The sequence below is a fragment of the Syngnathus leptorhynchus genome, chromosome 15, assembly GCF_054491065.1.
Source record: "Syngnathus leptorhynchus isolate UIUO chromosome 15, UIUO_Slep, whole genome shotgun sequence".
NCBI classification, from domain to species: domain Eukaryota; kingdom Metazoa; phylum Chordata; class Actinopteri; order Syngnathiformes; family Syngnathidae; genus Syngnathus; species Syngnathus leptorhynchus.
The window spans coordinates 9,187,501-9,200,406 of NC_141209.1; the positions used below are offsets into that span (position 1 = coordinate 9,187,501).

Below are 12,906 nucleotides of genomic sequence, written 5' to 3' on the forward strand. Positions count from 1 at the left end.
GGTTGCACAAATGTGCTGTTCTAGAAGCCTGTTCCTGACATTCACCAGACCTGGAATCATCTTGATGGCTACGTTGACATCCTTCCAGCAATGAACATGCTCAAACTTCCAGTCAAGGATAAAGTTGCTGTTGTCTGTCACCACAGGACCCTGACACAGCCACAAAGTAGAGAACATAGCTCAATTTCCACCTAACGTTGAGTATTAGCACAGTTTGCGCGGCTAAGCTAACCATTGGTGAGACAGCAAAAAAGAACGGTCTTGCTTCGAAATGGTGTCATTGTATTTGTTATGTTACATGGCAAAAGTACAACTAGTATCGATGATTTCTCAAGAAAGTTTTGAAATTGCATCAAACAGGCCCATTTTTGATAATGATTTTTTTTTTTAATTACAGCTTTAGCGACGCCCATCCGCAAGTTGACCTCTCCTCCAAAAAGTTGGATGATCTTCTGGGAGACGGGCACGTGGGCCATGGGGACCACCTCGACGGGAATGCCCTTCTTCCACTGTTGGCCCAACGCTTTAGAGTCCTTCCTGAGAGACGAGACGGCAGGCATTTTGAGAAATCCCGGGATCAATAATGGCCATCTTGGATCCAAACCTGTAGTCTGCGACGACGACAAAATGGCGGGCACAGCCGGCCACGATCTTCTCCTGAGTCAAGCAGCCGCTGACAAAGAAAATGTGGTCGACGTTTTTGAGGAAAAAAGAGCCAAAGGACGCGCAGGAAGCAGCTGTGCGATGTGGAACTCACCCGCCGCCTTTGATCAGGGTCAGATCGGCGTCCACCTCGTCCGCCCCGTCGATGGCAACATCCAGCTGAGAGCAAGAGGGACAACATTGTCAATGCCTCCAGGTAGTAGGAGTCTCTTAAAAATGTCGGACAACGTAGTCTGTTGTTCAGGGTGTTGTTGTTTTTTTAGATCCTTTATTCTGCTGCTGGTTACGTTTAAATTATTTTCATTGAGAATACGGGGGGGGGGGGCACACACGCTTTTCCACTAGGTGGAAGTCAAAGACGTGTCCGACTCGTCAACACGATGGCGTTGGTCATACCTTAGGGTGCCTGTCCAGATCAGATAGCATCAGTCCGTGTTGTACAATCAGCTGGCGGGCCTGAAAGAATACAAACATGGCCAATCAACAGAAATGCTACATTAGCTGGAAAGCCAAAGAAAAGCCAAATGAACCTGGAAGGAGGTGGGCACACAGGTGATGTTCAGCTTCTCCTCACGCACTCTCTCCGCTAAAAACAGAAGAACATTGAAACACTCAAGCACACGTTGCTTAAAAACCCAAATTCAGACACATTACCGGGCCGAGAACCAGGGGAGTGATGTTTATTCTTGTCTTTCAAAGAAATTAAGTGCTTTTTGGAGGGACTCAACATGTCGGACAACTTGGCAATTTTTGGTCCCCAAGACAAGATCCCCACTCAAACGCACTTCCTTGAAAAGAATACATAAAGACATCAGCCTCTGGTATTTGCTTCAAGTTCAACCAGTCGCCCAGAAACTGGCTGCAACTTTTGTGACAGTTGTGCATAAAAAGTCTCAAGGAAACTGAAATTGAACATGAAGTCCGCCATTTTGGTTTGCTGCTACCATTCTGGAAGACAACTTTTTCCAAAGGAATTGGGTAAAAAAAAGTCCCAGTCAAAATGTGAAACTTTTTTTACCTACACCATTTAACATGAGTGAAAAGTGGCATCGATTGGAGAATCCCAAAGCTCCTGGAAATATTTAAGCCTAAAAATGCCCCAGACACCAATTTCACCAATCAACCTGCAATTGGATGTACAGGATTCATGCTTGGAATTGAACAGAACATTCATTTTGGTTTGAATATGCCACTTTGGGTGAAATCCCTACTTTTAGATTTGATATTCTTTATTTTCAGAATGATAATTCACTCACCAAGTCTGTGCACTGCGTAAACGATGGTCGAGCCACTGCCGACTCCAACCACCTGATTGTTCTGTTGGACAGCAAATATATTCATTCTAAATTATTCGAATTTATTGCACTAATGTTGACTTTTGAACTGTTTTTTTTTTTTTTAGGGGGGGGGGTCTTCAGTGTTAAGAAAGAGTTGTGTTTGGTCTAAACATACCTTTGGCTATTAAAGTCCAAACGAGGCAGAAAAAAATAGGAGTATGTAAACGTTTTATATGCATCTAATCATCCCTGTCTCACAGATGGGTCGTGTTAAGATAGACATGGCAACTGACCTCAGAAATCTGGTTTGACAAAATAGTCTTCATGGGTTTGTTTAGTCTTGATGGCTAATTTTACTAGCATAGGCACAGTACAGGCACATGTACTGTGCATGTGTGGACAATGATTATAGTAAACAAGACCATACCTGCACGTGGTTGTCCACCGCGGTATATGCGGCTTGTTTCTTCGCCTCCTCGGCCATTTTAACAACACGTGCTTGTCTTGGGACCGCTGGCGAGGACAAAACCAACACGACGGGACGCAGAAAAGATGTGGCAGGCAGGCTGGATTTTAGTAACAACGATCCAACCCCGAAAATTCAAAGGACCAGACCACAAACACCCGCCTCCCCTTCAAAATAGGTTCGGCACGCAGCATTTCCGCTTTTTGGGGTCTGGCGGCGTGCAAACTTCCGGTCGCTAGGCTAAAGCGAGGCTAGGCGGCAGAGAAAAATGTAAATGATCTGCTACCCCTGCGCCTTGTGGAGTCTCAGTAGTTCGCGATCCAAGATGGCCGACCTTCTGCGCATGCGCCTCACAATGCGCAATTTATTTGGCGTCTATGGAGTCTCAGAAAGCAGAAGGTATTGGCAGGTTCGCATTACGTTAGTCGTTTGCAAACAACAAAGAAAAAAACCAAACAGCCCATACGATACTACTTTTTATTTGGCAACAGCTTGAGATAGTGTCTTTTTTCATATATATATATATATATATATATATATATATATATATATATATATATATATATATATATATATATATATATATATATATAAATCAACACATTTTTTTTAATATTGTTTACATCATATTCCAGCCAATTTACAAATATAGCTGCTCTTTTTCCCCACAACAGAAAAATGACTCAATGAAACCCAAATCAAAAGATAGTAACAACGATATATATATATATATATATATATATATATATATATATATATATATACACACATACATACATACACACACACACACACACACACACACACACACACACACACACACACACACACACACACACACACACACACACACACACACACACACACACACACACACACACACACACACACACACACACACACACAAATCTTACAACCATACATTCATGGTTAGAAAAGTAGGCTACTGAATAAGAAAGGAAACACTTTCAAGAATGTCCGGATTGGGCACAGAGAAAAGACTCAACACACAATAAAACTCTTTAGAGTGGAGTTCAAAAATACAAGAGACATTTGGGATGATGAAAAGTTTCTACGAGTACATGTGACTCCTCGTTTTCCTCCCTCTTACGGCGAGGACCATCCCAAGGATTCCTCCTGCGTAGTTCAACGGAAGCGAATGCACGTGGGGAGCTTTTTTCCCCCTATCTTCATCTTCAAAAATAGAGCTCGCTGAGACTTTTTTTAAATAATTCTTTTATACACAGTATTGCTGAAACGTCACGTGTTGCATTCGAAGACCGTCTGTGAATTGGCGATGGGTTGCAGGAAAAAGCGAGATGCGTGCAAATCTCTCGTTAATCCAAACTTGGGGGCCATTACGTGACATCACTTAACAAAAATGACGCATTCTAAAAAGCTTTTCACGTCACTTCCCAGGGGGTGGAATGTTTTCCGATAAGTCTGTAAACACATGAAGCCAAAATGGCAGACAAAACATTTCCAACACAGGAAAAGATGAGCAACGCAATCATACAACACAAGCATTTCCTTCCAAGAAACAAAAAGATAAAGGAATATTCAAAGCTTTTTTTTTTTTCCATATATTGAGAATTCTCATCAAACTACATGATTTGGTTTGTGCTGCCATTCTAAATAATCACACACAATATTTATATAGTGTTTATATGTTTTGTTTTGCTTTCCATTCCAAACATTAGGTTAGGCTTGGGCTCAGGAGCAAGACAGGAAGGATTTGAAGTAGAATGTGGGTTATCGTTACAGTTGGCATAGGCTTTAAGGATGGGGGGGGGTCAGGTTAGGATTTGGGCAACACAAGTCAGGGATGGGACTAAAGGCTTGGGGGTTATGTGTAAGAGACATGACAGGCTAGCAGGTCAGGGCAGAATGCGACAGACGGGCTAGAGAAGGGTCAGGAAGGCTAGCATCATGCTTAAGCTAGACCTTACGAAATCTTGACCGCAACATTTTGTGCCCTTCATATTTTTTGGTCAAACAAATGTTGGCTGAATTTGATCGAGGATATCAATTCACGAGTTATGAAGTGTCAAATTGTGTTCTGTACTGTGGTTTTCCACGTCAACTAAAAATGATGAATGCTGCCTTGAGGAAGTTGCCCGTATATTTAGGGACAAACGGGTGCAAACATGGAAAGTAACTCGTAAGGACGCCAAGCCTTGCCTCCTCCATGGAACGTTAAAGGGAATGCTTGAAAGAAGAGCAAAAAACAAAAATCTACTCATCGGCACAGTGCACGTACACGTCACGTGGAGCCAGCATCGGCATGGTGTCAAAACACGCAGGTGTGAACAAAGGGGTTGCGCCGTTGCACCGTCTTCAAAATGTCAGTAGTTCAACAACTTGAAGCAAACACAAGGACAACAGCTGCGGTGAATCGGGGAGTTGCCCAATTGTTCATTGGGCGGCCTGTCGGAATGTAAGACGCTGTTGGACTTTTCCCGCATGGTTTGGTGTTTTATAAGAAAAGAGAAGGGGGGGGGAAAAAAAAAAAAAAAAAAAAAAGGTCCAACCTTTTTCTGTGCCCTTTTACGGCAGGTCTTTTGGGTTGCAACTGGCGCCGCCTTCGCCCTCCGCGGCTACATATGTTGGGCATCCATGATGTCCAAATATTTGGCCTCAATGATGTGAGGGAGCACCCTGTTCCTACACACACACACACACACACACACACACACACACACACACACACACACACACACACACACACACACACACACACACACACACACACACACACACACACACACACACACACACACACACACACAAGAAATGTAAGTATGTGATGCACTTCTACAGGTAACTTCAACCTGAATAGAAGAGAATGTAACCACGCACATATCCCTGAAGAACTCCACACAAAGATTAGAACGCAAATGCTGATAGACCCTGTGAAATTTTACTTGCACTTATTTTTACAAGGTTTTAAATGACTTTTTAAAATTATTCTCCACTTGATAATTATGATTTTGTTTGACAATAATTTCTTTGATACCTTTTTTAATTTTCTGATCCACCCCACCCTTTTCTCCCATTTTATTTCAGGTCGGTCAGTTCGAGGGCGTCACCTGAGGGGGATGAGCAGGATCATGACCAAGGGGAAGATCATCTTCATGTAGGGGATGGGGTACATGCCGAACGTGCACAGCACCAGCAGCTGCATCATCTGCAGAAAGGTGAAGTAGTGGATCTTCCTTTGGGGGACTTTGCGGATGTAGTGGGTGGGCGGGTACGACGTCTGCGGCAAAGGGGGAAAACACGTCAGGACCCAGCCGGAAAACTAAGTTCCCTCCACTTGTCCTCCTCCGGCCATACGGAAAGGAACTACTTGAGTAAAATGATAAGCGCTGGCCACACCACAGGACCCCCTTCAGCACTACTCACCTGCTCCTTGAGCAGCAGGGCCATGCGGTCGCACATCTGGTTGCCGTCGATGGAGGTGAGCGCGATGTAGAGGAAGAGCCCATACAGAACCGGTTTGGGGATCCATTGCAGCGGCAGAGGCAGCAGGAAGACCGACACGCCGATGAAAACGTTGGCGGCCAGTGACGTTACGCGAGTCTCCTTCACCTGCACGATACTGAACACGGATGGTGTCACACAGCGGCCCAACGACATCTAATTTTCATATGCAGGCCGCTGAGAAAATTCATTCACTTTACTTCCAACTTTGACCACTAGAGGGAAGTCCATTATTGCGCTCAACCCAACATGAAAACAAAAAAGCCCATCACAGACCTAGAAGACTCTAAATTCCACATATTGCTGTCCAGCTGATGCCGACCTCATTTGAAGCCTTCTTGCCCAATTAAGGGCTCACCAAAATTTTAGAAATGTCAATAAATGTATTTGAACTTTAACCTCAAGACAGACCAATCTTTTTCTTACATTTACTTGGGAGGACACATTAAGTAGTCACACAGAGGCTGGTTCTAATTACGCGCGTCTATGCACCCACGTCTCATAGAGGTGTCCTCCCTCCACGCGCTGCTCCACGAAGGCCAGCTGGCGCACGTGCAGCGTGGAGTGCGGGAAGGCAGCGTGCATCCAGGGCAGCCCCAGAACCGACATCAAAATATTGATCAGGCCCGACAGCATCAGGTCCCAGTGGTACGCCGTGCCCTTCAGCAGCCTACGACAACACATAAAAGAACGACGGTGACCTTGGGAGGTCATGGACACATTTAAGAGTCTCCACCCTTGACTGACTCCCACCAAAAAACAAAAGGTCTGCCATGCGTGGCTGACATGTGGCGCAGCATCCATCAATGTCAGTGCCAGCGAGCGGAGCAACATGCCTCCTGAATCAGCTGAGCTTGTTTTTTTTTTTTTTCTCCTCACCCGTTGTGAAACAAACAGGTCGCCATGGCCAAACTTCCCAGTTTGGTGCTGTGCATTTGTCTTTGGTCGTTCAATTTGGTAGCAACGGGCCAACACCTTTGGGAAGTGTAATGGCCGCTCGAGACCAAGATGGCGGACTTCTTGAGGTTTTTGGGGGCTCTTGAGACTCATGATAGACATGCCTACCAAATATATTAAATTTAATTAAATAATTTTTACTACCGTTCATTTCTGATCCAATTTCATCATTTTTGAAAGCTTTTGGACGGGATTTCTTGTTGCGATTGCTGACTTGAGGATTCTCTGGCGCTACCGGCAGCCTCCGGGCGGGCCAATGGACGTCTGTCCATCACGGATGGACAGCATGGCAGAAAAAGGTTAGACTTCCTATTTTGGCTGCGAGGCTTCTTGACTCAGATGTCAACTTTTGTGGCTCAGTTGTCGCTAACGAAGCGACGCGGCACCAAAGGTCCTCGGTGGCTTTGGAAGCAGGCAAAGGCAACCAACCACCTGACAATTACTACCACCATTAAGAAAAAAAAGCAAGCCTTTGTGGGGACAAATGACTTGGGTTTAAGACTAGCATCATCAAATGACAAATTTTGTTTAGATCTCCCGTAAGTGGCCCAAGCATCGATTTTCAAAGTTGCTGCATGGTTTATTTTGGCAATGTGTACTTCCAGTTTTGGTTGCTGGGACTCTCAGCTAGCATATGGAGCAGCGTTTCCTTTGTATTCACCTGTTCTCGGGTGCGTTGGTGAGCGACACGACAATATTCTGGTCGATGAAGATGAGCAAGGCCAGCAGGAAGCCGAGGCCCATGGCGCTCAGCACGTTCAAGGCCGTCAGGCGCTCCAACGGAGCCACGCTGAATGCTGGCTTGTTGTGGACTTTAAACACTGGAACTGCTCATACACAAACAATAAGCACTGATATGTCATAATGATGTTGCATTTCAAGTGTTGGGTTAAAAAAACAAAACAAAACAAAAACATTTAAAGAGGAAAAAGTCTGGGGGTTTCGTTTTCCTTTTCTAACAATAGACATTTTCAATGTCGCATTTTTAAGAGTGTCATTTTTTTCAGCAATTTCTTTTCAAAGAAATGTTTCGAGAAGGATTAGGGTTAGGAAAAGGACCTTGAGGTGGGCCAGTAAAAAATGAAAACGTGTTTCACGTGTGTGTGTGTTTTTCTTCCTCGATGAGTGTTTGTAGGGCAGCCAAGCCTTGAGGCGCTCCTCAAGGGACACGCAACAGACGCTCGCATTTCTCGTCCATGAAATAAACATTCTCATAACAAACATTTTCAAAACAAACATAAATAATAAGGCAGACGGCGGATATTGCCGCTCAATTCCCTCGGTCTGGCATGCCCCACTTGATGCGCAGTCCTCACCTTGTTCTCCATTGAACGTGTTTGTGTGTTCCTGTATGTGTCAGAAATGCACGTACGAGTGTGTATTCAAGTTACACAATGATAAGCTAACGTAGTGGCACATTCATTTACGTGATGTTAGTTTGACTTTGTTTTTTGACAAACCATATTTTCTCAAGAAAAAAAGATTCAATGTTTTGATATTATGATTTTTTTAAAAATGCACTTTTCTGGCCAAGGTGTTTGTGTGATGAGACGAAAGCAGAAAGTAGTACTGACGCTCGATGTCGCTGAACAGGTATGACCCAATGAAGGAGAAGAGAAGAACAGAGATGGGCAGAGCGCAGTCGGATAACACCTCCCTCACTTTGGCGTGCAGGAACGGACTGAAAAACAAACACACGTACACAAAGATGCAATGTCATCATCAGTCCCAACTATGCCAGTCCAGGGTTGGCGGGCGCATACCTCCTCTTGAACTGGTAGAGTGTGTAACCCATCCACAGCGTGCCCATCATGAGCAGCAGGCACAAGACGGGCCGCTCGCGTGTGCAGTTGATCAGCGAGTTGGGGAGGACGTGCAGCACAGAGACCATGCCCAACTCGCTCCCGTTGCCCCCCATGGCGGCAACGTGCGGCGACTCGCTGGCTGTGCTGCCGTTGCCCAGCGTGGGCGGGTGGTAGTACCTTTGGAAGACTGAAAGGACGGCAGAACTGGGCTTGACTTTTTCTGATGATGACTAATGCCTCCTCAAATTGGTGTCTTAATGTCTGCAACAAAATGGACGCCGCTTCATCGGGACTGATTATTAAAAAGATGGTGCTCGTTCATCAATGTTACGAAAGTATCCAAATGCAGAATGAATTAGCATTAGCAGCGTTGGAGGTTAATGTTATGCTAATGGGGGACTGGCTAGCGAGGTCTCCATTTGAGGAAATTAAAATGCGTCAAATATTGATGAGGGGACGTGACAGGCTGCGGGACATTTAGCATACCCAGATGTCATTAGCATTAGTGCTAGTACATATTACTCACTTTTCACCGTTCCTTTGACAGCGTCCACCACAAATGCGATTGATATGAACAGCGCAATCACCTCCTCTGTCGACCTGCAAATACAACACAAATCGGCGATAAAAAGTCTGAAAAATCTAATGTTGATTGTTTTTTCTTGGCATGTGCACACCTTTTGAAGAGCTTCATGACCAGGCTGAGGTTGAAGACGCCTCCCAGAATGAGGAAAAGACAGTTCCACAACCCGATGCAGGCGTAGAAAGCTGGGAAGTCCAGCTGGTAATCATCGCAGACACCGCGAATGACTGCCAACAATCACATTAGCATTCTTTGAGTTATGCGGACACTCCGTGGAGCTTTGTGCCTGAAATTCACGAAATTGCTGTGCTCATCAAGGCCTGACCGACTATGTAAGCAAACAGCTAGCTCCAATTCCATTTTTTTTTTAACATTATAGAGTCAGGTTGGATGCGCCACAGTTGCCAGGGTGCTTTAAATTCCAGGGAAAACCACCGCCGCCCAGAACGTTTGTGTGCTCCTGTGCGCATGCAAGCCAGTGGCCGTCTGGTCAACCTGCAGGGTGCCCGAGCAAACTGTTATGTATCAAATTGGATTCTTATTTACGGCCGCCACTGCGGCTAACGTGAGGCGCTCAACGGGAGCACCAACAATCAACATCAACACAACTGCAACACTGTTGATTTTTGGGGAGGAGGGGCACTGGCTAGTTATTTTTTGTTTACATTTATAAATGTGTCTGGTTGTTAACCCAAAAAATAATGAATTTTAGGTTTCAGTTCCATTGTTTTGGCCATAATTTTTAAATTGAAAAACAGTCATCTGATTTATGGAAATACTTTGGTGGTCATTCTAATTTTTTTTTTGCATTCATAAATTTCCCCACTAAACACACATTTTGCTACTCAAATTCACACACAGACAGACACGACCCGACGTACCACTTATGAAGATAGCGAGGGGGGCGGTGGTCAACGGGATGACCAGAGGGGAACCGGCAAACAGCGAGTAGATGACGCCACCAATGGACTGCCCGATGATGGTCTTCCTCACGTCTACACAAGCACGCGTGCACAAGCAGAGATAAGACAGGTTAGATATGGAATATTGAGTGAGAATGTGGCAAAATATTCCCAAGAGATACGTTCAATGTAACAGTCGTAGTCGTAAAATTAAACCCATTTTTTATGGCGATCGCGCGTGTGAGTGAGTGTGTGTGTGTGCGTGCGTGCCCGTGTGTGTGCGCTGCAGGCTCCATGTTTCCCTGTCTTCTCGTAGTGACGACAGCAGTCAAACAGAAGCGCTCGCTAAATTCGCGGCAGCTCAGAAAACAAAGACACAGTCATCAGGCCGACTGTGCAGTCAGTGGTGCTTGGTGAGCTATTGTTGGTAGCGTACCGATCTCGCCGCGCGTGCTCTCGTCGTTGAGCGAACCAAGCGCAATGGCGGGCAGCAGGATGGCGATGTACAGGAAGATAGCCGTGGTCATGTATTTTAACAGAGTCTTGTTGTTACCCACGATGCCTGCAGGGGGAGACACACACAAAATCATGCCAATGTAGCTGACACGCACTTGGTAAATGAGTTTGTATCCAACTTTGGTTCCTATTATTTCCCACAGTTAGAGGTGTTTACAATCAGGTCTGAAGACTGTAGCTAGTTAGCTAGCAAGTGGTTAGCCTGTAGCGATGACGACTCAGATGATCTGGGAACACAAACTAATGGCACTTAAGTATACGAAGCAAGTTAGCTGAGAATCTATTGTCAATTGCATTATCAGGATAGATAGGAAGATTAAAATAATAATAATAAATTAAAGATAGGTTGATATTGCGAATGAGAATCTATTGTCAATTGCATTACCAGGATAGTTAGGATTAAAATAATAGTAAACTAAATACAAACGATTTTATGAAAGTTGAATGATCTTTTTATTACATGTATTAAGTTTGTTTTATTATTGCATTAATAAAAAGGCTGATATTGGTGTTTCGACTGCAGTAAACAGGCCAGATTGTATCATGCCAAATTAGATCATTTTCTGTTTTATCTTTTTTATTTTAACTTCAAACACAACAAAATACTTTATAATCACAAAATAATTATCCATAGTCTTTTTGTTGTTTGCAATCACCGGGAGCGGGCGGCGTGGACACACGGTAGTGTTTGTAGAGTTAGTAGTAAATAGACCGAGCTCTCACCAGTAGTCTGTGGGTTATTTTGCATTTTCGTGTGTAGCAGATATTTGAATGAGAAAGTGTCTGTGTTACTAATGATATTGCAAACGGACACCTGTGTGTGCGTAAACTGGGAAGGGATAGGGAAGAACACGCTCACACCGATCATGAGCGCTCGCTCATGTGCGCGTACCCGTCATACGTGTTGCATTTGTGTGGCTCGCTTCGGGGTGCACAGGTCCCCACGACAGTGCCAGCGGGCCATATATTATTGATTTTATGACACGATGCTTCGGGACAGTCAAATTTAAGACAGGGCCGGATTTGGCCCACGGTTCGGACTTTGGACATGCCTGGTGTACTATAGGGGTACACTCGTCTTGTGTCGGCACCGTGAGTTCGATTCCCGCATTGACGGTGTGTGACACAAAACATGGAGGTGGAAAAAAAATTAACATAAAAAAAAAATATAGCATTAAATAATGTGGCTAAGTTGCTGAGGCACAGGAGGCAGGTTAGCATTCATTTTGGGCATATTATTTGGCAATAATGTGGCTAGCGAGCCCTTGTTAATGCATAGCTCGTGGTTTGGGCTTCTTGTTTAATTGATATTAGCAAACCATTGCTTGTTCATGCTCCGATCGACACAGGTGGCACAAATAATACCACCATCATGGTGACGTGCCAATATTAGCGTCAGGCTACGAAGAGGCTAACATGTCACAGACGCAAAGCTTACTGACACTTAGCTTAGCTTAGTTCAGTTTCAACGACACAGGCGGCGGGCGAATCCTACCATCTGTGAAGTCGGAGGCGTAGAGAGGAAGGCGACGACACAGGTCCTCGTAAATCCCGCGGCCCGCTAGGAAGAAGTCTGTACACTACAAACACAAAGAGGGGTTTAGTTGTTAACGAGGTCACTGCAACCCGACGGAGCGGGACGACCCAAGTGGCTCGACGCCGTCGACATGGCAACGAGCAACAGCGAACATCGTCAAATTCATTTTAGTTGAATGCATTCACTTCAATCATCCTGTTGAACTATTTATCATTTGTTGGTATGATTATGTATGACGTAATCATTCCAAAATGTATTTAAAACAAGGATTATCTTGTTACATTATAGACTAACATGGCAAGTTTCCATTGAAATACAATTAATTTAAATAGAATATTTTTTTATTTTTTTATCCGTGCCCTTCTTTCCATCATCCTTCCTCTGCTTTGTCATCGCCGGTGCAACTTTCCTTTGTTAAATGACTCGTTCTTTTCTTTCCTTTCCTTTCATTTCTGTTCTTTTGTTTTCGGGCCCGAGGAAGGACACCCGACATGCTCGAATGGAGGAAACACGAGCGGAAAATGTCTGCGAGCCCTCAACTGTCAACGTGATGCGAGTGCGTGTGTGCCAGGGCTGTGAAGTATGCACCGTCAGGTCCTTGGAATGAATGTGTGCAGACGAAGAGACGGAAAGGAGCCCAGAGTGTTTTTGCGGGCCCTTTAGCACAAGGAAGCTATGGAATTGCTGCAAGTTGGCCAAATTTGGACATTTCTTCAA

The 12,906-nt window shown here is 44.6% G+C and overlaps 2 protein-coding genes across 8 annotated transcripts in view; both read right to left on the reverse strand.

Annotated features, from left to right (window-relative positions):
- The window catches only part of rpia (ribose 5-phosphate isomerase A (ribose 5-phosphate epimerase)), a 3,622-nt gene extending 892 nt beyond the window's left edge, over positions 1 to 2,730 (reverse strand). The window contains exons 1-8 of the mRNA XM_085932702.1: positions 2,368 to 2,730; positions 1,920 to 1,980; positions 1,194 to 1,249; positions 1,060 to 1,119; positions 758 to 822; positions 605 to 673; positions 396 to 537; positions 51 to 150 (exon numbers count right to left, since the gene is read on the reverse strand). Coding sequence (XP_085788828.1) covers positions 51 to 150; positions 396 to 537; positions 605 to 673; positions 758 to 822; positions 1,060 to 1,119; positions 1,194 to 1,249; positions 1,920 to 1,980; positions 2,368 to 2,424 — 610 coding nt within the window. The 5' untranslated portion in view covers positions 2,425 to 2,730. The remainder of the gene's footprint in view (positions 1 to 50; positions 151 to 395; positions 538 to 604; positions 674 to 757; positions 823 to 1,059; positions 1,120 to 1,193; positions 1,250 to 1,919; positions 1,981 to 2,367) is intronic.
- Positions 2,731 to 2,994: 264 nt separating this feature from the next.
- The window catches only part of slc4a11 (solute carrier family 4 member 11), a 29,272-nt gene continuing 19,360 nt past the window's right edge, over positions 2,995 to 12,906 (reverse strand). For 4 of the 7 annotated variants that reach the window (XM_085932391.1, XM_085932388.1, XM_085932392.1 and 1 more), the window contains exons 9-20: positions 12,148 to 12,232; positions 10,573 to 10,698; positions 10,116 to 10,229; positions 9,329 to 9,461; positions 9,178 to 9,251; positions 8,610 to 8,838; positions 8,421 to 8,527; positions 7,508 to 7,673; positions 6,386 to 6,559; positions 5,812 to 6,007; positions 5,496 to 5,665; positions 2,995 to 5,070 (exon numbers count right to left, since the gene is read on the reverse strand). In XM_085932391.1, the coding sequence (XP_085788517.1) occupies positions 5,004 to 5,070; positions 5,496 to 5,665; positions 5,812 to 6,007; positions 6,386 to 6,559; positions 7,508 to 7,673; positions 8,421 to 8,527; positions 8,610 to 8,838; positions 9,178 to 9,251; positions 9,329 to 9,461; positions 10,116 to 10,229; positions 10,573 to 10,698; positions 12,148 to 12,232 (1,641 nt within the window). In that variant the 3' untranslated portion in view covers positions 2,995 to 5,003. The remainder of the gene's footprint in view (positions 5,071 to 5,495; positions 5,666 to 5,811; positions 6,008 to 6,385; positions 6,560 to 7,507; positions 7,674 to 8,420; positions 8,528 to 8,609; positions 8,839 to 9,177; positions 9,252 to 9,328; positions 9,462 to 10,115; positions 10,230 to 10,572; positions 10,699 to 12,147; positions 12,233 to 12,906) is intronic. The other 3 variants (XR_015068359.1, XM_085932393.1, XM_085932394.1) reach the window with 3 other exon arrangements.